The sequence below is a fragment of the Branchiostoma belcheri genome, unplaced genomic scaffold, assembly GCF_001625305.1.
Source record: "Branchiostoma belcheri isolate BF01 breed outbred unplaced genomic scaffold, Haploidv18h27 scaffold22, whole genome shotgun sequence".
Taxonomy (NCBI): domain Eukaryota; kingdom Metazoa; phylum Chordata; class Leptocardii; order Amphioxiformes; family Branchiostomatidae; genus Branchiostoma; species Branchiostoma belcheri.
Window position 1 is genome coordinate 457,111 of NW_017803713.1, and position 22,687 is coordinate 479,797.

The 22,687-nt window shown below is 41.3% G+C and overlaps 2 protein-coding genes across 2 annotated transcripts in view; both read left to right on the forward strand.

The window, feature by feature from the left end:
• LOC109470092 (polycystic kidney disease and receptor for egg jelly-related protein-like) overlaps positions 1–8,948 on the forward strand; it is a 40,080-nt gene extending 31,132 nt beyond the window's left edge. The window contains exons 28-40 of the mRNA XM_019768872.1: positions 332–547; positions 1,049–1,171; positions 1,852–2,002; positions 2,606–2,787; positions 3,344–3,580; positions 4,042–4,140; positions 4,877–5,055; positions 5,739–5,804; positions 6,246–6,407; positions 6,849–7,008; positions 7,732–7,849; positions 8,406–8,642; positions 8,857–8,948. Of these exons, the coding sequence (XP_019624431.1) occupies positions 332–547; positions 1,049–1,171; positions 1,852–2,002; positions 2,606–2,787; positions 3,344–3,580; positions 4,042–4,140; positions 4,877–5,055; positions 5,739–5,804; positions 6,246–6,407; positions 6,849–7,008; positions 7,732–7,849; positions 8,406–8,642; positions 8,857–8,948 (2,022 nt within the window). The remainder of the gene's footprint in view (positions 1–331; positions 548–1,048; positions 1,172–1,851; positions 2,003–2,605; positions 2,788–3,343; positions 3,581–4,041; positions 4,141–4,876; positions 5,056–5,738; positions 5,805–6,245; positions 6,408–6,848; positions 7,009–7,731; positions 7,850–8,405; positions 8,643–8,856) is intronic.
• Positions 8,949–10,365: 1,417 nt separating this feature from the next.
• On the forward strand, positions 10,366–17,855 carry LOC109470279 (polycystic kidney disease protein 1-like 2). The gene is made up of 9 exons (XM_019769179.1): positions 10,366–10,548; positions 10,941–11,021; positions 11,705–11,944; positions 12,664–12,832; positions 13,768–13,947; positions 14,687–14,931; positions 15,590–15,695; positions 16,019–16,184; positions 16,776–17,855. The coding sequence occupies exons 1-9, from the start codon at positions 10,408–10,410 to the stop codon at positions 17,407–17,409; spliced, it is 1,962 nt and encodes a 653-aa protein (XP_019624738.1). The 5' UTR covers positions 10,366–10,407; the 3' UTR covers positions 17,410–17,855.
• Positions 17,856–22,687: the final 4,832 nt, after the last annotated feature.

The window sequence follows — 22,687 nt, forward strand, 5'->3', positions numbered from 1 at the left end:
CCCTCCCTCATTCATGGGGGCCCGCATGCCCTTTTCCGTAGAGCGTAATCGGCCGTTTTAAGTCTACGTAGAGCGTAGACGGTCCGGTCTAATTCAACGTAGAGCGTACTAGTAATTTGCGCATTTTGCATAGCTAGTTCGTGATTCGCCGTTTTAGTTCTAGGCAATACGTTGTAGCTATCTGGAATCTTTTCATAAAACGTAATGGGGAGGCCTCTTGAATTCAGCGTAGTACGTAGCCGGCTCTCATAATTTAGCGTAGAGCGTTGCCTGGAGTCCCCATGCAGGCCCTCATTTATTTTCATCCCTACGTCCATCCTCTTTTCTCCAGAACTACCAGACGACGCTTAACCCGTACTCCTACGCCGGGAACTCCGACCAGATCAAGACCACGGTCGCGTCGCTGCAGTTCCGGAGTGACGCAGGAGCTCTGGAGGTCAATGACCTGCAGAAGACGATCGATGTCGTCACCAGGCGGAAGGACGGCAGCGTGGAGGTCCGAACCCAGCGGGGGGCGACCGTGACGTCAGGACAGGACGCCATGTCGGTACGGTCTATCGTCCATGTTTCCTTTCATGAGGGTCTTGTGACATTTAAACTCTTCAAGCAGAGTTTGGATGAGATTATTTTCTTCCCCCGTCTTCTCCCGTTCTTTTATTTATTATTAATTTTGTTCACTTAAAAAAAATACATTAACTAGTAAATATAATATTGCAAAGGAAGCCGAAAGCTTAAGATTCTTGTATAAAGGCGTCCTTCTATCAACGCATTTAACAATTCAAATTAGTGAATTATCGACAAAAGAACTAACTAACTGAAATGAAGTTGTGTTCTTGGGTAAGCGGAGATTATCCTTAACCCTGCCTGATCCTAACCCATCCAGCCACAAAACTACATACTATATATTAGATAGACAAAGTTCTGGATACGATGGAAGTCAGGTAACGATTTCCTCCATTTTACCTAATACAAGTCGTATTTAATATGGTGTCAGATTTCTGTTGAAAGTAGACTACAGAACATCACAAGACTTTTTGTTCCTCCCCAGGTTCACGAGTTTAACTTGACGGACAGTGCCGGTGACAGCGCCGTCCTCATATCAATAAACCCCGACCAGACCGGCGTCCATGTCCGCCTGTACCTTCGCAGTCAACACCCGCCCACCCGGGAGGTCTGTATCTGTATCAAAAGAACTGGTGTAACCTAGCCTATACAAGTCTTCGGAAAGCGGCTGGAAAGAGTAGGAATCGGCCAAATAGAGAGATAGCATGCCAGAAGAGTTGGTCTCCTGGAGAGAACAGTTTGCTGCTCCCTACAAGGCTTCGGGTGCGGCAAAATGTACTCTCTAGCGGACCATGGCCAATTCCCTCGGCATAATATCTCTATATTTGACCGATCTCTACACTTTCCAGCCGCCTCCCGAAGCCTGGTAGAGGATAGGTATAACCGCCATCCGGTGCAACGCACCAGCTTCGCAGGCACGCGGCGCAGCGGCAGCTGGCTACATTACACAGAACGGCTTGTTGCACCTAACCCTTGAAAATCTAACTCTAAACATTTTTAAAGCCATCTAATGACAATGCCCCTTCTTTACTTGGTGACAGCGAGTTCCACACTGCGTGTCAGTTCGAGGAACGAATGAGTTTTTGAACACCTTAATCCTTGGTTCATACCTCTGGTACTTGAAGGAATAACTATTCCTTGTTCTTTTCTGAGTTGACATTAGGTTCTTAGTAGTTGGTACGTCCATAGGTTTATCAGTCATTTTGTACATCATGCATAATCTGGACATGTTTCGTATGTCTTCAAGTGACACCCACTATGGATTTCTTTTCATTTCCGTGACACTAGGTCTACAACCTGACCACGACACTTCCACTGGAAGAGGATCAGCTGTACTCCATTCCTCTTGGCAATAACACAGAGATCAGGTCTGATCCTTACCAGTGGTTGATTTCTGCGGAGTGGTTACGCGAGATGAACCAACAACGATACTTTGTCGGTAAGAACATTTTTCAATGACTTCCGAATCGTTACCTACTAAAATGTCGAAATTTATTCCAACATAAAGATTACACAGGTATCAAATTTTCAACGACCATTGTCACCTTCATCATGTTAATGAATAACAAATCACTTCAAAACGTAATCTTGCAAGAGTTTCGGTTACAAACACGTGACCTTATTCACACGAGACTTTAAACTACCTGGTACGTCTTGACAAAAGTGCCAGGTAGTTTATATCGTCCAGACCACCGTCTGTTAAGTGATAGCTGGAGTGCCCAAATATACGTATATATGGCCTCCTTAATGCCTCTTAGAACATAGTCCTTCGTTACGGTTCAACCAATTTGAAAGAAAGTAAACCTTTTTGACACCATTGACTCTGTATTTTACTTTATCCACGTTTTTCCACTTTTGCTTTACTCGTGTTTGGCACAGCCACTTAAACATTTTCAACATTAGTGGTAGATGACATATCAACCTTCTTGCTTAATAAAGTATATTTTCATCTATGGAAAATGCTCATTTGCACTAACGATTATAGTTTGTATTTTAGTTTATTTTAGCCTATACGTAGACATGATGCCTATTTGTTTCGCAGGTGTAGAACATGTCCCATACAACAGCACAGAGTTTGAAACACACAGAGTGAATCAGGACAACCGGTCTGAACCAGTGTATGGAGACGAAGACTTCGTCTTGAACTACACCTTCCGGGTCTTCAGGTCAACATGTCTCTTCTTCGATACCACGGAGCAGATGTGGAAGTCAGATGGGTGTGAGGTGAGTCAAATATGTTCTACTAAACTAGACGTATCAACGTGAGTATTCTTGGGAACATTGTTTAGAATAAGACTAAACAGAGCAGTAGAATGCCAACAACAATGTTCCGAATACATTCATGTATATTGTGAGGGCTTCTCCAGCTCTGTTCTGCTTCAAAATGTAACCAAATACAGTACTTGTTACTATGGTGACAGACGTCGAGTAAAGATCATTGACCATTTTATTTACTGTAATTCCTGATTTGTTCACTGTACTGATAAGTTCACTGTTTTCACTGTTGCTTCTGTACAGTGAACCTATCATTACAGTTAACAAATAATTCCTGGACTTTCTTTTTTCTGCACCTGTCACCACCGTGAACATATAGTTCCGTGAACATGTCCATTTTTCTCCGACCGTGAAATTTTGCTACCATGAACATAAAGTGAATTACAGTATTTGTTTGGAGAAGAGGAAGAAGAAGAAACTGAGCAAAAGCAATATGTTTTCCTTCTGCGAAGGTTAACATGAATACGCTTTGTACGTTTAACAATAGCAATGATCCTTCTCTCAGGTCGGCCCCCTGACGACAGACACAGTCACTCACTGCCTGTGTAACCACCTGACGGCGTTCGGCTCAGACTTCCAGTTCTTCGTGGCTCCGAACTCCCTGAACATCCTGAAGGCTCTGGAAGGGTTTAAAGACATCAGCTCTAACCCGGGTGTGGTCGTCACTATCGCTGTAGTGGTCGGCATCTATCTGCTGTTTGTGATCTGGGCTCGGAGGGAAGACAGGAAGGACGCTACAAAGGTTTTTATTCCTCTCTTTTTCTTTTTCTTTATTTCTCTCTTTTTCTCTTCCTTTCTTTCTTCCTTTCTTTCTTTCTTTCTTTCTTCCTTTCTTTCTTTTGGCTAATTTCATGTTTTTAGGCTTATTTTGCACTGGAATTTTTCTATGGCAACAAATATAATACATTTTTTTATTACGATCTCGACCACCATAGCTATAGTAACGACCAATATTTTTATAATACATATTTTTCTAAATTATTTTTATATTTAGCCAAATGCTATACTGCCCAGTGCCAAATGCTAGATCAGTGTTAGTATGATCAGTAAGGAACTGCTTACTGTTCGAATGTGACGAAATTTCATTAAAGGAAGGTAGAACTTTCTGTGTCTCCGCAAACACTATTGGAAGTTTGCGACACTACAAAGTGCATTGATCGTACAAGAAGTTGTGTATTTTCACGGTATTCATGTGGTCCACAGGTCGGTGCTACAGTGCTGGGAGGTGCGGACGGTCGCAGCCATGTGTATCAAGTCCTGGTGTTCACAGGAGCGAGGGCGGACGCCAGCACGTCTGCTAAGGTAGGGAACTGCTTGTTTGTTTATTTAGGATCTCCATTAGTGAGATCTCCATTAATTTTTACAATACTCTTCCTGGGGTCCGTAGTGAATCTTTAGATAGTAGTATTTGGACCATCACACATGGCTCGCCCTAAACCCGGGAGCTCCATTTAACGTCCTATCCGAGGGACGTCCCTAACCAAAGGTTGGTACCCATGTTCACCTGTGTGAAGTGTATAGTGCCTTTCCCAAGGGCACTAGATCGGGGACAAGGTAGGATCCAAACCCGGGACTTCTTGGTCCTGAGCCGAACACTCTACCGTTACACCACACGATCTCACGTGCAATTGTAACAAATCCAATCAGGAAAACTAGGGTTCCAATACTTCGTACCTTCGACAATGATGTTAATCATTTCGACTAAAGCTAGCTATCGTCCAAAGTCGTGACCCTATCATGTCCAGATCACGAGATATCTAAACTTGACGTTTTGCTGTAGTACCTCAACGAACCGCTAGGAAGTCCAAGATCTAATCGATTCGAGGTCTCACCAAGTCCTTTACACCTACAAAGTTCCATGGCAATCCATTCATAGCTTTTTGAGTTATCGTGCTAAACCATATGCATATATGCAAACGCTACTCGTATCGTATAGGTTCATAGTTCAAACCCTATACATTGTTTAGCTTACGGGTATTTTTACGGTTCGTTCCTGGAATATCTGTTTTTTCTACAACCTTTGACCTTTTGCTAACAGGTGTCCATCATCCTTCACGGGGAGTACGGTACATCCGGGCCACACACGCTGGATGACGTCACGCGGGTCACGTTCATGGAAGGCGGGGTCGACACGTTCGTGGTGACGTCACGCCGGCCGCTAGGTGTCCTCATGGCACTGCACGTCTGGCACGACAACCGGGGACACGATCCGTCTTGGTAAGGAGCTTCACAAACATCTGGTTCTAAAAAAAAACAAATGTTAAACCCTATTGTAATAAAACCCTAGTGATGAAATTTTAGAAAAAATAGCCTTGTCACAGCTGAGGTAATGGTATGGTCCACCATCTTGGATTTTGACAAATCACATTAAATTAGCATAAATTATGAATTAAAATTACCTAAAATTACATTTCATTGATATTTAAAAAGTTGACAATTTTACTCCTCAACCCAAAAATAATAAATTTCGCAAAAATACCTCAAAGACATTCGTGTCAAATGATCACACAGATGCGAAGTTATTGCCAAATATCTTTCAAGAAAGTCACTAAGATTTGGTGGCTCTATCACAAGACATTTAGACGATGTCTGATATAACATTTGGCTCAAAGTACCCTCCCCCCGTTTGAATAGGGCTAAGGTATTATGCTGTAATATACCTCTTGAGGGCAGTATTCTTGAATCAGTTCTTGAAGATTTAGACATCCAGGTAATGAGATACCTAGCAGTGATTCAAGCAAATGAACAGATTTAACAAAAAAGATCAGACGTTTCAGGTAGCATCCACTACCTTTTGTCAGTGACTGAAAGAAATCTGTAGTCACATTCTTTGAATTCACTCAAATGTAACTGTGAGTGCTGCATGTATATGTCTCTTCACTGTCTTGACTTTTCTGCAGGTTTCTGGACAAGATCATCATTACTGACACCCAGGATGATTCCATGACAACTTTCCTCTGCAACAAGTAAGGAAAATTACTATACTATCAAAATAGTTCAAATGGGAAAATTTACTTAACACACAATCGAAAAGTTAGTGCTTCTTTCGCTATCATACAAAGAACAATCAACAATAAAAATGTACCTCGTGTTCTACTTTACATTGTGAACTTATTAATAAACTGCAAAATTGCCAAAGTCTTTGCTCCAGAGAAGTGCGGTTATGTCTTCCAGATTCTATTCGCAATTTTCAACTGATTCTTAATGTTGGATACGTCCTCCATCTAACGCACTCATACGAACAGCTCTTTGCTAATGGTGGGGTCGTGTGGCGTAGAGTGCTCGACTCGGAACCAAGAGGTGATGATGATGATGATGATTTTTGATGACATTTTGTAACTTGTTTCGTCGCCACGCCATGGTCATGAAATGTTGAAACTTGGAATATAAAAAAAAAAATGTTCCAGGTGGTTGGCTGTGGAGGAGGATGACGGTAGAGTGGACCGGATTCTCGTGGCGGCAACGGACGAGGAACTGACCAGGTTCGGCACCTTGTTCTCCAGCAAGATGTCTAAAAACTTCCGAGACGGACATCTGTGGTACTCCGTGCTGGGAAGGCCGGCAACAAGGTAGGAGATTATCATAAAGGTTCATCTGTGTTAACGTTCAACTTGGTAGTCACACGTTTAAAGTTAGAACTTTAAAGTGCAATCCAACATAAAGAAAGATCTCTCACCTAGAGCTTTCGACAAACCACTCTGATCTTCCTCTGAGTCAGTAGATTGACCCAGTGAAGCTTGCCACGTGGCTCCTTTCGGAAAAGGACTGCAGTCAGAATTCTGCAGAATTCTGGGAACTAGAGCCAGAATTCTGTGAATAATTCTGCTACGTATACATATTTCTTACATTATTTTTACTTTTATATCACAATATTAACCCATCTAGATGAACGGTTGCTGAGATACGGAATTAGTCCGGACTTACACCGGACGTCCAGAATTAAACTTGAGGCTGTTACATTGTCACAGATTCGAATAAAACTTCGTTCCTCTGCTTGTCTTTTCCCGCAGCCCGTTCACCCGGGTGCAGCGCGCCTCCTGCTGCCTGTCTCTGCTGCTCTGCTCCATGGTCGTCAACATCATGTTCTTCGGGAGGGGAGGCAACTTCCAGCGCCCGTCTCCCATCTCCGTCCTGGGGTTCGCCATACAGATCCCCATCAACTGGGAACAAGTAAGTCACGATGACTAGAATGAACTAGATGCAAATGCAATGCAAATTCGTAATGTTTACCTTTGGACATGGTCTGCTCTGTTAATTCTTACTCATACATATTCACATACATGTACTACTAGTATACAGGAGCAGAGCAGACCATGAAATTACATCATTATGTAACCCAACACCAGTTACCATTACGAGAGACGTCAATAAATCAGGTCATTGGCCAAGTCAGAGGTCAGTGTTTGGATCGGAAGAAGAAGAAATTGAGTAAAAACAATATGTTTTCCTTCGGTAAACATAAAAAGGAGTTTTATTTGGAGAGATTATTTGGTGTGAAATACAGAAAGACAGTAGTGGCCTTACTATATCGCGTTCCAAGCAGCTCTTATTGGGTCGTGTGGCAGAACCAAGAGTGTTTGTCTCAGAACCAAGAGGTCCCGGGTTCGACCCCTGCCATGTCGTCGATTTTTCTCCATTGGGAAAGGCACTTTACGACTTTTCCTCACATCGCTCAGGTCAAGATGAGTATTGTGTGAAAATAAGTCGTACATATGTCGCACAAAATTCAGCTGTCTTTAACTCATGATCAAGACATTTCGTTCTGTCACAGGCTACCTTAACAGTCTAAGATAATAAATTTGTACGACGACCTATAACGAACGTGACCACGCGAAAACGTTTTACTCTGGTCTTTTGCTCATGTACACTTTTGGTCCATCTTTTTCCTGACAGGTGATAATCGGCATACAGAGCGCTCTGATCGTGTTTCCTGTGAACCTGGCTATCGTGCAGATTTTCCGGTACTGCAGACCCAGGGGGAAGAAAATTAGACCCGCAACTCCTGCTTCTGGTAAGGTTTTCATATGACGCGGAAGGAAAATGTTTAATAAACTCACTTACTCACTCATTTACTCAATTAGTTACGTCACTATCACTCAATATTCAGTAACTAACTAACTCACCCACTCGCTCAGTCACTCAGTCAATCGCCCACTCACTAATTCACTCAATAATTCACTCACTTAAGCCACTCTCATCCAGTCACTCACTCTGCCACTCGCTCGCTCACTCACTCGCTCGCTCACTTACCGACTCACTTTCATTTCTATTTTGGTATCTGCATTTCTAATATGGGTGCATGTCAGGCATTCTCTGTTGGCAAAAAGTAATACGTAAATGTTGGATACATGTTTTATTCAATTTTAGTGTTTTTGAATGTCACTTCGCATGGAATCGTTGTTGGAAGAATTCAAAATATGAGTGCCAGAAAAAATCGAGGCAACTCATATTTGTAGAACTAACATGTTAACTTGGGTTTTATTTGTTGAATGAGATTTCCTGTTGATAGCTGGAAGCGAATAAGCGTAAGAGAGTGTGAATTATTGTGTTTTTTTTTGCTGTATCAGCTTATAATTACGGCAAGGTTTATCAGAGTCAGCATCATGATGCAGCTAACTTCGTCAAAGACTTCACACCGATCCGGCCAGCCACCTCCCGGCCGCACGGGGCTCGGAGATGGAGCGAGTTCGCTGACTCAGGGTATGACGATCACGTGACTGACGCCAGCTCCAGTCAGGGACGTCATAGTCTCGCGAGAGTTGGAAGTTCCCGCGAGGGAAGTAGAACAGGAGACGACACTGATGGTGAGAAGATACAAGATGATAACAGTGTCCGAGGCTATTTTTCTTTACGTTTAGGATTCAAGTTTTATTATAAGCAATAAGAAAGTTTTGATAACAACTACCGCATATCATTCTTTATTTTTTGTTCTAAATGATATATTTGTCATTTAGCAACATTTAACAAAATAGTAGAGGGTCGTTTCAAATATGTAATTTCTAATTTCACTTTCGGCAGGTTCCTCGGTGTTTGAAATGCCAACTGCTCAGCAAACAAAGAAAAAGAAGAAATGCCTCCTTCCCTGGTGGTGTGTTTACTTCGGTAAGTGAAGACATTGTTTTGGCCATACATCCATATTTTATGGCTTATGTTGATTAGCTATTCAAATATGTTGACGTACGTGTAAAGGCATAGATATAGAGATATAGAGAACAAAAAATATCTTCATGAAGATTTTGCATAGTAGGCCTCTATCTAAATACAGTTTAGGCCATGTTGATTTGATTATATGGATGACATCTGCACGCGCATCGGCCGTTTCAAAAAAAGTTTTCAACCATACTGTAAATCATACAAAACAGTTGCAAAATGTGCAACCGTAAGTTGCAAAAAATTATTTAAAAACGACACCAATGTCGTAGAATGCCAAAATCATTTGAGGTTCCCAGAGGATGTCATCCATATGATCAAATCAACATGGCCTTACCATCGATCAACACAATCACAATTTTATGAAAGCCAATATTATGTTGATGAATGTAAAACATCTAGACGGAACATAACATATTATTAACTAGAGAGGCCGACATTTGCTTGGGAGCAAATACACCATATTTCAGTCCATCTCCCTCCCACGTGGACTATTCCAAACTTACTCCAGTGTAAAACTGGCAAAGATTCTCAAATAAATGAATTATATAGTAGCTATGTAATTGAGAACAAAGATGCAAGAACAAGCACATTGAATCTCGAAAGCTTTACTAATCTTATTAGAGGTATGCAAATACTAACAATGATGAGATTTGATACATTTTGAAGGTCTAAGGCACATAAAATTGAATGTGTGGGTCATTACGCACGACTTACGTGCAATGTGACCTCAGGTAACCCGCAATGGAACACGTGTTCCATTGCCAATGGCAGATGGAATGGGCCATTCTTTAGATAGAACATGGAACGGGTATAGCACTTTTGGCCCTTTTTTTGCTGAAAATAACCATTAAAGTCCCCCAAATGAGTCATTTGGAAGTGGTGTATGCCAAATATGTGACTGCTACTCTGTAGACACATGTTCAAGGTACCCTTATACCGAAGTTCAGATCATTTGGTTGTAAAAGCAGGGCTCAGGATCCAAAAATCCATTTTTGGCGAAAAATGCCCCAAAAAACCTTCATAAAAATTTTTCAAAGGCATGTATCAAAAAAATGAAAAAAAAGCCTGGGGGTATTGGTGCACTCTACCTCCATGCCAAATTTCAAGTCATTTGGCTGAATGATGACAGAGTTGAATCCCTTTGACTGTTTGGCAGGAGGAGGAGAAGAAGAAGAAGAAGAAACATCAGAGAACACAATATATTTCATCCATACCATGGTATGGACTGAAATATAATTAAGAGGAAATAGATCAAGCAACTGGGTGGATTATATGATAGGTCAGACGTTTCAGGTAGCATGTACTATCTTGTATCAGTGACTGAGGAATCTTAGTACCTCATTTCGTTTTTTTTTTCCAAAATCTGCAGGTTGGTTTCTGTTGTTTTCCACATGTTCCCTGTCGGCGTTCTTCACCATGTTGTACGGGTTCGAGTACGGCCGGGAGAAGGCCGAGGCTTGGATATTCACCTTCCTCACGTCATTTATCTTCGACCTGCTCATCACCCAACCGCTCAAGATCTTTTTGCTTGCGCTTTTCTTCGCACTTATAATCAAGGTAACACCAAATGTATGATTTGATATTAATCAATTTATAGATCATGACACTATGACGATCACTGAAATGCTGCCATCAGGTCATCATCATCACAAGTAGCACCATCTTCTTTCTCATCATCCACATGATAATCATTATCATAATTCCAGGATATAGTTAAAAATAACCCCAATCTAACAGGATTTGTTTCTCCTTTTTTTCCTGTGTTGCCAATTATTTGATACTAACTTGTAGCCACGGACATACATGTATCTGTTTGGAGATTACCGACTTTCTATATCTGTGATTTAATTGTCATAATTCCAGGATGTAGTTGAGAATAGAAACCGAGTACAGTAAGAGCTAACAAGATTTAGCGTTATTGTTTAAAATCATAATAATTATATCCTTAGAAACCTGATCAATCCGATGAGGATGTGCCGCCTCCAACACCTGTACAGGAAGATGAGGAGTATCTGGGGCTCTATCACATGGTACGTCTGTGTGGTTTGTTGGTTTGATTTATTTTGCATATAAAGAGTAACAAGTGCTTTCGCAAAAATTTCCGCCTCAATGAAAAGGCTTACAGTATTTACTAACTATTGGATATTTGATGAGTATATTATAATGGCATATGATGTGTTTATGATGTGTGAGGTTATAATTAGATGTGAAATTGCTAATGAACATGGAGTTTATCATTTCAAGGGCGATGGAAGAGGAAAGTAGCTATGTATATGTCATGTACTTGTATAGATGTTTAACGAGTATAATATCAAGATCAGTGGGGGGTGGGTGAAAAGCCTTAAGGCTTGTAGGGATCGTCCACCGACATTTGGAAAATTATAGTCATTATAAGTGTCATCTGTTACATTGACATAAATCAGTGCTTGCATCAGGTTCCGACTATCAATAACATTCGCTGAATCTGAATACGATAGGTTGTAAACATTTGATTGGATGGGCACAGAAATAGCGGTTTTCTTTTTTAATAGCTCGCAAATTGTGGTTTTAAAATGTTACAAGTGTTTCTGTTCCGGGGCTATGAAGGCTATGAAGTCATTCTTTTAACAACTAGATCTTAAATAAACAAATATGCAATAGATGCATTATTAGGTGTTCTACAGATTCAGAAAATGCTAGATCTGATGTATAACATTCGGATTTTATGTACTAGGCTGCCGGTAAGTTGTCGTCCAAGGCAGCAGGCCAGGTCGGTCCTCCTGACGCCGGTCAGCTCCAGACTGCCCGGGAGAGGCGGTTCGTGGAGGTGGGCATGCGCACTGCCCTGTACGACGCCGGGTTCTACTTCGTCTACATCCTGTTGTTGTTGGTCGTTGCCAATGGCAACAGGGACACCTCCATGTTTCACCTGACTCGGCATCTACAGGACACTTTTGGCGAGTCATTTTCAGAGGTGATTTAACGTATTAGTAACTTTGGACAACATAATGGTTTGTTGTACAACAATTGCATGGCAGTTACCTGCAGACACTGAATAACACTTTTTCAAGAATTTTAATCAAAGCATTATCTTTCCGAATGAATGATCGGTAACTACTAAAATAAGGTATTCCAAACATTATATTGCTTATGTCTTGGTTACTTTGCGACTTTTTATCTGACAAATCTGCATTGTCAATTTGATACTGTCTTGTCAATTTTATACTGTTTTGTCAGTTTTATACTGTGTTGCCAATTATTTTTAGTTTTTTTTAGATTACCGATTTTGTATATCTGTTAGAAGAAGTCGACTTTGTTTATCTGTTAGAAGATGTCAAATCTACCCATCGGTAAACCTGCCAAGTCAATGATTGCATATTCATGCAAATCTCCTGTAATCATGTAATGAAAACGTCCCGTTCCACTCTGTGCAGAGCACAGCGGCAGTGGCCATCTCCATTTCTGTAGCCCTTGGGCCATACAGTTGTGCCAGCACTACAGAAGGGGGGCGAGCCCGCTAGTGTTGTGTGTTCGACCTCCTCATATTTTTGTAGTAGATGCTAAGTGCTACGCCGAGAACGCAGTATGACTGGGGTTTGAACTCACGACCTCTTGGTTACAAAGCGAGCACTTTATCGGATTGAGCTATTGCACCGGTTGACATCTAATTCAAGCTTTGCTGATTTTCTCCAGGTGACTGACACCGAATCCTTTTGGACGTTTTTGAGGGAGAGTGTCATTCCAGAGACGCATGCGCAGCATTGGTACAACGATGACCCGTTTTCTCATCGAGGATTCCTGCAGGACAGCACGTCTTTTGTCGTGGGGAACGCCAGACTCCGACAACTTCGCGTCAAGACAAGTACGCAACATCGTAGATTCTTAGATAAGGCCATGTTGATTTGATTATATGGATGACATCCGCACGCGCATGAAGTTTCAGCCGTTCAAAAAAAAGGTTTTCAACCAAACTGTAAATCGTACAAAACAGCTGCAAAATAAGCAAATATATACAGTAGATTAAAAAAACATTGGAAAACGATACCAATGTCGTAGAATGCCAAAATCAAACGAAAAAGACGAAAATGTAAGGAAATGAATGTGAAGACTAGATTATTCGCCAAACTATACAACGTCATTTGTTCAACATTCAAAACCACGTAAATTTCATAGTGAAAGTAACTTTTTGGTGGCCAAACTTTTCTTGTATTTGCACGCTCGCATCAGTTTTGGGGTTCCCAAAGGATGTCATCCATATAATCCAATCAACATGGCCTAAATAGATACGAGTAAATAAAATATTGAAAGTCTTAAGCACCTGTCACACATTTAGAACTTTCCTCCACCAGTTTGGGAGCAATATTATCAGATTAAGGCCACGCCTATACACATCGAATTGAATTTGAGTTAAATTTGATTCGAATATGACCCCCGAAAACGCCCAAACATTTCCAATTATCAGCCAAAGATCAGCTAAAATTGCCCCAACCTCTCGTCCACGCCCGACTGTTAAAAAAATTGAAACATTTGGCTGGCGCCGCAGTAGTAAACCTTTTCGAACATTAACCAACCACAGCCAACTTTGCTCCCGACCTACTCCCAGCTATGGTTGAGGGCAGTTCGCCAATGTTAGGGGGATGTACATATTCTGCTACGTGTGACACAGGAATTATGTTAGCCAATAAATCAACATTATTGCGCATTCAATCATTCATTCATTCATTCATTCAATCATACAGACAAGCGTGAACACATTCACCACAAATCTTTATACAAAAATGTTGTCAATATTTGCAGATGCCAGCTGTGCTGTCCCAAGAAGCTTTGCGAACATCCTGGATGACTGTGACGAGTCGTACAGCCTCTGGACTGCTGATGACGTCAGCCATGACGTAGGGTGGAGGGCATTGGTCCAGAACGACAATGAGACATCGGCAGGGTTACAACCATGGAAATATCACTTTGCGTCCCTTAGTGGTAAGAAAGACAAGTACCAACGCTTCAGGGATTTAGATGTATAATATATCATCATATAGCCGGGTGACGTTGACCAATCAGAAGGCTCCATTCTACATTCCTTACATTATGACGCCGTAATGTCACAAATAGAGTCAAAATCGCTGCGCTCACTTGGTGGCTTTATTCGGTGGTTGTAGCAACTGGGAAGGCTTTATCACACCATATTCACCTCGGGCGGGTCATTAGCCCTTTAATATAATATAATGTAATATAATATAATATAATATAATGCAGTTAAATTTAAGCTGTTATATATGACTGACAAAAATAACATACAAGGAAAATGTACTTCAAAAAAATATAGGTACATGTTATCTTGAAGGTTCATCTATGTTGCTGGACTGTAAATCTATGTTGCTAGATTATAAGTTGCAGAAAGTCTGTGGCACTCCTGTCGTCACAAATAAGAACAAACACATGCATATAGAATTTCCTGGACATTCAAAACACTTGCATATAAAATCGCATGGACATTCGGTCTCATAAAAATCTTGGACGCAGAAGCAGACTTTTTTGTATTAAAAAGGCCATCTACATCATGTCAGGGCATTGCAACCATCCCTCAACAAAGACGGGGGCGCCACAGACTTTAAACTTGCTTCATTATAGTTACATGTTCACAAACGTTTGTAAAGCTTGATTGTCCATCTACAATCTTTCCTGGTTCGTTTTCAATTCTTTTAAATATCCATTGCAGTGGCCAGTCCCTTGTACGGTCTATTTTCCTCCTACTATGACGGCGGGTACATCGTGGAACTGTCGGACAACATGACTGCCGACTTGGCGACCGTAGACGAACTTGAACAACTCGGGTGGATGGACGACAACACTCGGGCCGTCATCATTGAGATGATCGTCTACAACCCAAACGCCAACTTGTTCTCCACGGTAGAGTTGATGGCAGAATTCTCAACTATTGGGAAGGCTTTTCCTCAAACTCAGGTAGTGAACCAAATCATTTTTTAAATAAATAACAAAGTTCATCATTTGTGACCACTTGTTTAACAAGATCTGGCGTTTTGATTACCGTCTTTCATCTTGATCAGGGCAGTTATGACTGGTACACTCTACACTGAAGCGAGGTGTTTCTCAGTGCAAATTTAAGTGCACCTGAAACACCTAGCCGAAGTGCACAGTAAACCATTCATAATTGTTTTGATGAAAAATGCTACCCCCATTCGGAATAATAGTATTACCTGACAACTTAGCGCATACACGTTCAAAACAGTCTACACATTAGACGATCAAATCGCGGTCTTCACGGGAGTATCCAATTATTCTGACACCCGAAAATACAGATGCAATGAACCAAACAAATTACATCATCTGGACCCCCAAAACTAACGATATACCGAAATTTAAAGACATTTGTCAAACCGACAGCTGCGAACACAGAATCACGAAGACAGTAACCATTCCGCGGAAGGATATCAACATGCAATGAACAAAAAAAATACATCATCTGGATCCCGATAACTAACGATATACTGAAAACTAAATACATCTGTTAAACTGACCATGAGTTACAGCTGCGAGCGAAGACAGTAACCCTTACGCGGAAGGATATCAACATTGTCTCCACTTATTTCCACGCGTGCAGGTGACGACAGTACGGCTGTACCAGTACGTCACGGACTGGGGTTACGTCATGATGGCCTTCCAGATCGCCTTCATCCTGGTCACCATCATCTTCTGCATCAGAGAGCGTGAGTTGCGATAGAACTGTCGAATCTATCTTTCTTTTTGTACCTTTGAAAGCCACGTAGAAACATTCATTAAATCTGCACATCAAAAATCCTCCAGAGTGTTGCTTCTATTAGTCCGATCACAGCTGTGTTCCTTTACTACCTCACAATACATAGGCATTAGTTGTATAATGCGTAACGATGTTAAGGTACGTAGTGATGACTGATTTTATTGATATCAAGAGAAGAAAATATTTAGTGTCATCTAAGGGGAATTATGATCTGAGTCTGAGTCCTAATATCGACCATTAAGTTTGCATAATCATGTATTAATTGATTTCTAGTTAAAAACATCTTCAACTTGCAAAAGGAGTACTTCAAGAGGTTCTGGAAGGTTGTGGAGCTGACTGTGTGCCTGCTGTCCCTGGCATCTATAGGAGTACAGCTGTACACCTTCTATCTCCTGTCGGAGTTCAACTCAGTTCATGAGGGCAGAACTGTAGAAACACGGTTAGTACTTTTTTCACACTTTGCTTGCCTCCTTTAGTCATAAGAAGCGGTTAGGAATTGAAGAAAAATATGCCAGGGGAGTTGATCTGTTGAAGCAGTGTAGAGCGGCAAAAGGGAACTCCTTTAACTGACCAACTGTCTATTTGATCAATTTATGATCATGAATTCTAAAACTGTTTTGGTACATTATTAGGGAGTGCTTGGGGTTGATTATGGTCACCGGCGTTGCTACATTCTCAGTTTTCAACCATGCTCAAGCTCAGCTAAACGTAAAAACAAAATCCACTAAGGCTCACAGTATCATGTTTTGCAATAATATTATTTTTGATGTATTGTTTTGGCTCTTTGGGGATACAGTCTTTTTGGTCTGTTGTTTTAAGTTCGTTATACGATATACGTTTTAACAATGTTGTTTGTTTGTTTGTTTGTCACACTAGCCAAACTCAAACAAACATGCTATCAAAGATATAACCAGCACCAGTACTTGAATTACTCCATTCATCATCAATAGTATTTGGATATTACCATGTCCATTTTACCTCGGGCACGAACTTGTGAATAGATTTTTAACCATCCTTTAAACTCTTGCAGCTTCCTGAAGTACAAGCAGATCGGTAGCTGGCTGCAGACGGACACGTACCTGCTGGCGTGGCTGGTGTGCGTGGCCTGCCTGAAGCTGCTGCACCTCCTCCGCTTCAACAAGCACGTGGAGCGCGGGGCCAAGATGGCAGGGGCCGCTGCCGAGCCGCTCGGGCACTTCTTCCTGGTGTTCTTCTCGACGTTCTCCGCTTTTTGCATGATCGCATACCTGGTCTTCGGCACCAGCGTGGACGGTTTCGGCACATATGTCACCGTCATGGAGACCATGGTGGCCACCATGATGGGCGAGTTCGACTACTACGCGATCCAGGATCACAACTGGCTGCTGGGCCCGGCGGTTTTCTTCTTCTACCTCCTGATCTGCTACAACGGCATGGTGTTTATGTTCCTCACCATCTTCAACGAGGCCCGCAAGGAAGTCAGCCTCAGGGAGAGACACGAGGACAAGTCAGAGAACAGGAAAATCGCAGAGCTGGCTGAACAGCGTCTCCGAACGTTTGTGGGAAAAGTCTCGTCGAAGATGAGGAAAGAAAGCAGGGATAGAGTCACAGAACTGAGGAAGGAAGACAGGGGGGACTTGTACACTTGGGGCTCTGTTAAAGGTAGTGCTGTTTTAGTTAGGTAATCAGGCAGCAGAATAGCAAAAATATTCCCAACTGAATCTAATAGTAGGAAAATAGTAATATTTAAACCAGTCATATTACATGTGTATATATATATGTATGAAGTATCAATTTTCTTCATCGTCAAAAAAATATTCGGGCGCTGTTGTACCGATAACAGTTGAAAACACCACACAACAGTTGGACATTCAAAAGAGACGTTTCGTTATAACGCACAAAGCTGTTCTAGCAAATCTAGTCTGAGACCACTTCCTGATATGTATATAGTGATTATGATGTTGCCATAATATTTTACTCAATAACCAAAATGCTTTAATCCTATATTATCTTTATTATCAGAAATGTATATTGTATTTTATCTGGCATTGTTATTTTTTTGTGTGAAGTCTAGCCAGAATTGTTTTAATTCATGCAAGGCTGCCGTCCGTGTGATTTCCATAATGCGTTGTTAAAATTAGAGCGTCAAATATTCACCTGTTTTGTTGATTATATATCCTATTTAAAACCTGGTTATTTCCGGTGTGTTTCTTAAACATCCTACAAACTATCAAGTAAAGAAATCCATAATAGTTCCGATTCGTGCAAGGCTGCACCTCGCGTCAAATGTTTACCTGTTTTGTGAATTATATACTTATTGAAAGCTGATCATTTCGGTTTTTCTTGTGCATCCTACAATAAACCAGAGTCCCAAGATCTCATGCCTTCGCCAAATGATGTTACTCTTTATGACTGACAAAGATTATTCCTTCTGATTATGCAAATAAAATCCTCATTTGTATTATATTTATATTATAATATTGTATTATAATATTGTATTATATAGTTGATCATATTCTCCATCAAAAGACAGCCTTATCTTAACAAAGAAAGCCATTCTATCATTTCCTCATAAATTATGCAAATGAGGTCCTTATTTGAATAAGTTATGTTAAATGGTGTTCACCTTCACTTAATTTTCAAATATCCCAAGTATGAAATTCCAGGCAGTTAGCATTATGGAATTATAACATTTTCTCATTAATTATGCAAATTAGGTGTTAATTTACATAATCAATATCTGCCTGTGTTTCTTTCTCAATTACATATGTCACAAGCTTGAATAGTCCTATAATGTAATGCACCTGATTTATAGAATTTCCCTATTATGCAAATTAGATCCAGATTTGCATAATTGTCGCATAATTATGTCAAGCGTCACTTGAGCTACCTACATACCAAAAATCACGACGATCCGTCCACCAATTCTTGAGTTATCCTCTTTTGAATATTTTCAAACAGATAGCCCTGCAGTTCCTGAGCAAGCCGCTAGGAGGACCAAACTCATGTCACTTCTTCCTCAGCATGAAAGCTACCTTACATGTACATCCAAATTTTGTCACCCCAGCATGTCTGGATCATGACATATAAAAACCGGAAGTTTAGCCACAGTACCATAACAAGCCGCTAGGGGTCCAAAATCTAATCATTTCCAGGTCTCATCAAAACCTACCCATCTACCAAATATCAAGATAATCCATCTAAGCTTTCTCGAGTTATGCTGTTGACACACAGACACACTGCCAGGAAAATATAACCTTCGTCAATTCTTGGCGAAGGTAATGAAAGAAAACCGTGTTTGTTACCTATATGCATCAGTATGTGTGAACGTGTGTGTTCCGATTGTCCATTAGCACTGACGCTCCGATAGCACAATGACTGCTGATATACAGGGAACCGCCCGACGTAAGCGGATTATATGTCATTTCAGGCTGAACAATGGTTCAGTCATAGCCTGGGTGCCATCATATTTATATTCCGGGGCACCCATACTTGCTCCCTAAGAAATATTTATTACGGCGCAGTCACATTTCCCAACCCAGGGGCCTGGCCGGGCAGTCGTATGGAACAAAAACAATACAAGACAGCAAAACACAAAAAAGTTTTAGAAAATTAACCATGAGCACTATTTGTCTATACTCAAATTGTTTATTTTTCTTTCACGCAAATAACCCGGCCGGGCCCCGGCTTGGAAATGTGACCGTGCCCTTAGGACGCGAGTATGGGAGCTGTGGCATACAAATAGGATGGCACTTAGGCGAGTTCATTCACCAAATTGTGTCCGAACAGTTGATAAACTGTAGATTTTTTATTACTATTAAAGACATCCACAACATAATGAATCGCATATTTGTGACAAATGGCATAGAAACGAGCACAAACAACGCCCAACACCGATGGCATAGACAAAGTCTGGTAATGTCGTAATGTTGACGAGCTTCGGCCGTATTTGTTGATCGCCGGGCACGTTCCTCGATTCTAAGATTGACAAAGAGCGATATCGCTTAAGCAGACATCACAGAAAAAGAATAAAGATATAGAATATGAATAAAAGATAATGGGTTACTGCCCCATGAATGAATGAATGAATGAATGAATGAATGAATGAATGAATGAATGAATGAATGAATGAATGAATGATATGAATGAATGAATGAATGAATGAATGAATGAATGAATGAATGAATGAATGAATGAATGAATGAATGAATGTATGAATGAAGAAAGTACAGCTACAGCGACAATATGTGGTAAATAATACAATAAGACAATAAGAAACTTTTTTGCTCTGCGGTGGCATAGTTACTTCCGCATTCGTTGCGTTTAGCTGCGGTGTGATGCGTTGCACGAGAAATACCCCCAAATCGTACCTATACAGGGTGCTATATATACTAGATGGAACTGTATGTGCAGAACAACAATTATTGTGCTCCGCATGACAAGGGTTTTAAGAATAAACTGTGGTTATCAATTGATGCAGGTGTTCCACAAGGGTCACTTCTCGGCCCATTGCTCTTTCTTGTTTTTATAAATGACCTTGTTGACAACCTACGAACAGATTCCCGTCTTTTTGCTGATGACACCGCACTGTTAGAGATAATCATGGATCCCGTTGTCTCAGCGAACAGACTGAATCATGATCTCAGTGTAGTGTCAGACTGGTCAGACCAGTGGCTTGTAACATTCAATCCCGGCAAAACAGAACTGATGACTTTTTCCTCTAAAAGAAGAAAGGTTCTTCACCCACCACTGTACTTCAGAGGTGTTCAGCTGACTGAAACCCCCTCTCACCAGCACCTTGGCTTACATCTCACTCCAAATTTATCATGGTCACTCCACGTGTCAACTCTGGTGACGAAAGCAATGAAGCGAGTTAACTTGTTGACAAGAATATCAAATTTTGTGCCACGGAAAACGCTTGAAATCTTGTACAAAGCCATGATACGTCCTTTACTTGAGTACGCCAATGTTGCCTGGTGTGGTGTTCTTATGAAGGATTCAGACCTCCTTGAGTCAGTCCAGGTGTCCGCTGCCCGGGCTTGCACAGGCGCAATGAGAGGGACGAATCACCACCGCATTCTATGTGACGTCGGTTGGGAAACACTTGCCAACAGACGCGAAAAGTTCAAACTTGTTCACTTTTATAAAATGGCCAATGGCTTAGTTCCCAAATACCTACAAGACTTGGTTCCCCCACTTATCCGTGATTCCACCCCTTATGGCCTGCGTACTGACCAGAATTATCTCCCTCTTACCATCAGAACTGAAAAGTACAAAAAATCTTTCTTGCCTTCTGCTGTTTTCTCTTGGAACAAGTTACCCCAGACCGCCAAAGAATCCCCATCCATTCGTGCATTCAAAAATGAATTAGAGTCTTGCTTTGATAGCATGCCCAGACATCCCCACTACTCTCACGGCCACGGACACCATGTGACTCACCTTACCAGACTCAGGCTTGGTTTCAGCCAGCTGAACTACCACCTATTCCAGCATCACTGTATCAGTAGTCCCGAGTGCAAATGTGGGCATCCAAACGAGACACCAGAACACTATTTATTACACTGCAAATGTTATAATACTGAAAGGACCAAAATGTTGTTATCCATATCTTGCCTTCATCTTGAAAACATACTTCCTTCCGACCCACTCAACGTAAATGACGCCACATTATGTACTTTACTTCTTACAGGTAGCCCCAGCCTCCCTTACCCTACCAACTGCCGTATCTTTGATATTGTGTTTAACTATATCCACCACTCTGGAAGATTTGACCAATCTCAATAATGTTATGCTAGGTATTGGTGCGCCAGCCACTTTCATTTTATGTTAATGCTATACTTTATGTCATCTTTATGTTTACATTTGTATTATGTTTTATGAGCAGCGGATTTACATAAGCACAACAAGTGCTTCCTATCCAATGCTCAAAAATCCATGTGAATAAAATAAAATAATAAACTGTGGTTTCCATCCCATTGTAGTTATTTGGTTCTCCCCCATAGCAAAACATACAATGATATCCCCAGATACAGTGTAGTGCCGTCCCCAGCACAAGCTGCCGGCTATAAAGATCTGATCGTATCAGTCCTGGATCATATAGCTTATAATTATCTCAAGGGTCATTGACCTCTTGTGGGTCAGTCTGCTCGAAGTTGTTTTAATTTTGTTGGTACGATTCACCTTCACCTGATGTCTATAGGGTGTAACGTGGGCTTGTGTTCCATGGAGTCTTGCTTCAATATTTTGTTATTGGAACATTGCTATTTGGCTTTGGAAATCACACATCCATAAGACAACTCATACACATTAGGTCACACCGACCTAATTTCATGGATGACATCCTCTGAAGACCAACAAACTAGTGCGCGCGGGCGAATAAAAAAATCCGGCCAAAAATAATAATGCTACTAAATCACGGGAATACAAAGCTGGTCTTGTGAATTTGCGGCAGTGCATAGGGACGTATACGACAAGCTGGAACATGCTAGCTTTTTTGTGGAATTTATGAATCGGCACTGTACGTATGTACTGAGTTCTTGAGTCATGGAGCTTCAGTAGCCTGGGTGCCATCCTCCAAAGTTACAACGTACTACTACCCAGGCCTAGAGCCAGGCCAGAGCCTCGGAGGACGTGATCTTTTTTTTTAGAACAGGCGAAAATCAATGCGCGTGCTGATGTCATCCATAGAATTAAGTGGGTGTGGTCTGTTCTAGGGACGTGCTAATTACATGTTTGCAGGGTGAGACAATACGTGCCCCACATTATGACACCAGTGATGCATCATGAGAAGACACCTCTCCTAGATAGACCGGTTTTATCCTGCTCCAGTTCAGATCGCGCATTGTGAAATACCGGCTACAGAAGGACGAATCTTCCTGTCGGCTTCCTAACCTCCTGGATTTAAACTCCTCCATTCAAGACGTGTCCTAGTGGCAGTCAACTTCTCGACACCGCCTCCCTGAA

Coding starts and splice junctions, on each gene's coding strand:
- LOC109470279 (XM_019769179.1), top strand. CDS start 10,408: ATGTTGTACGGGTTCGAGTACGGCCGGGAGAAGGCCGAGGCTTGGATA. Junction 13,948..14,686: donor TCACTTTGCGTCCCTTAGTG/GTAAGAAAGACA, acceptor TATCCATTGCAG/TGGCCAGTCCCTTGTACGGT. Junction 16,185..16,775: donor GGCAGAACTGTAGAAACACG/GTTAGTACTTTT, acceptor AAACTCTTGCAG/CTTCCTGAAGTACAAGCAGA.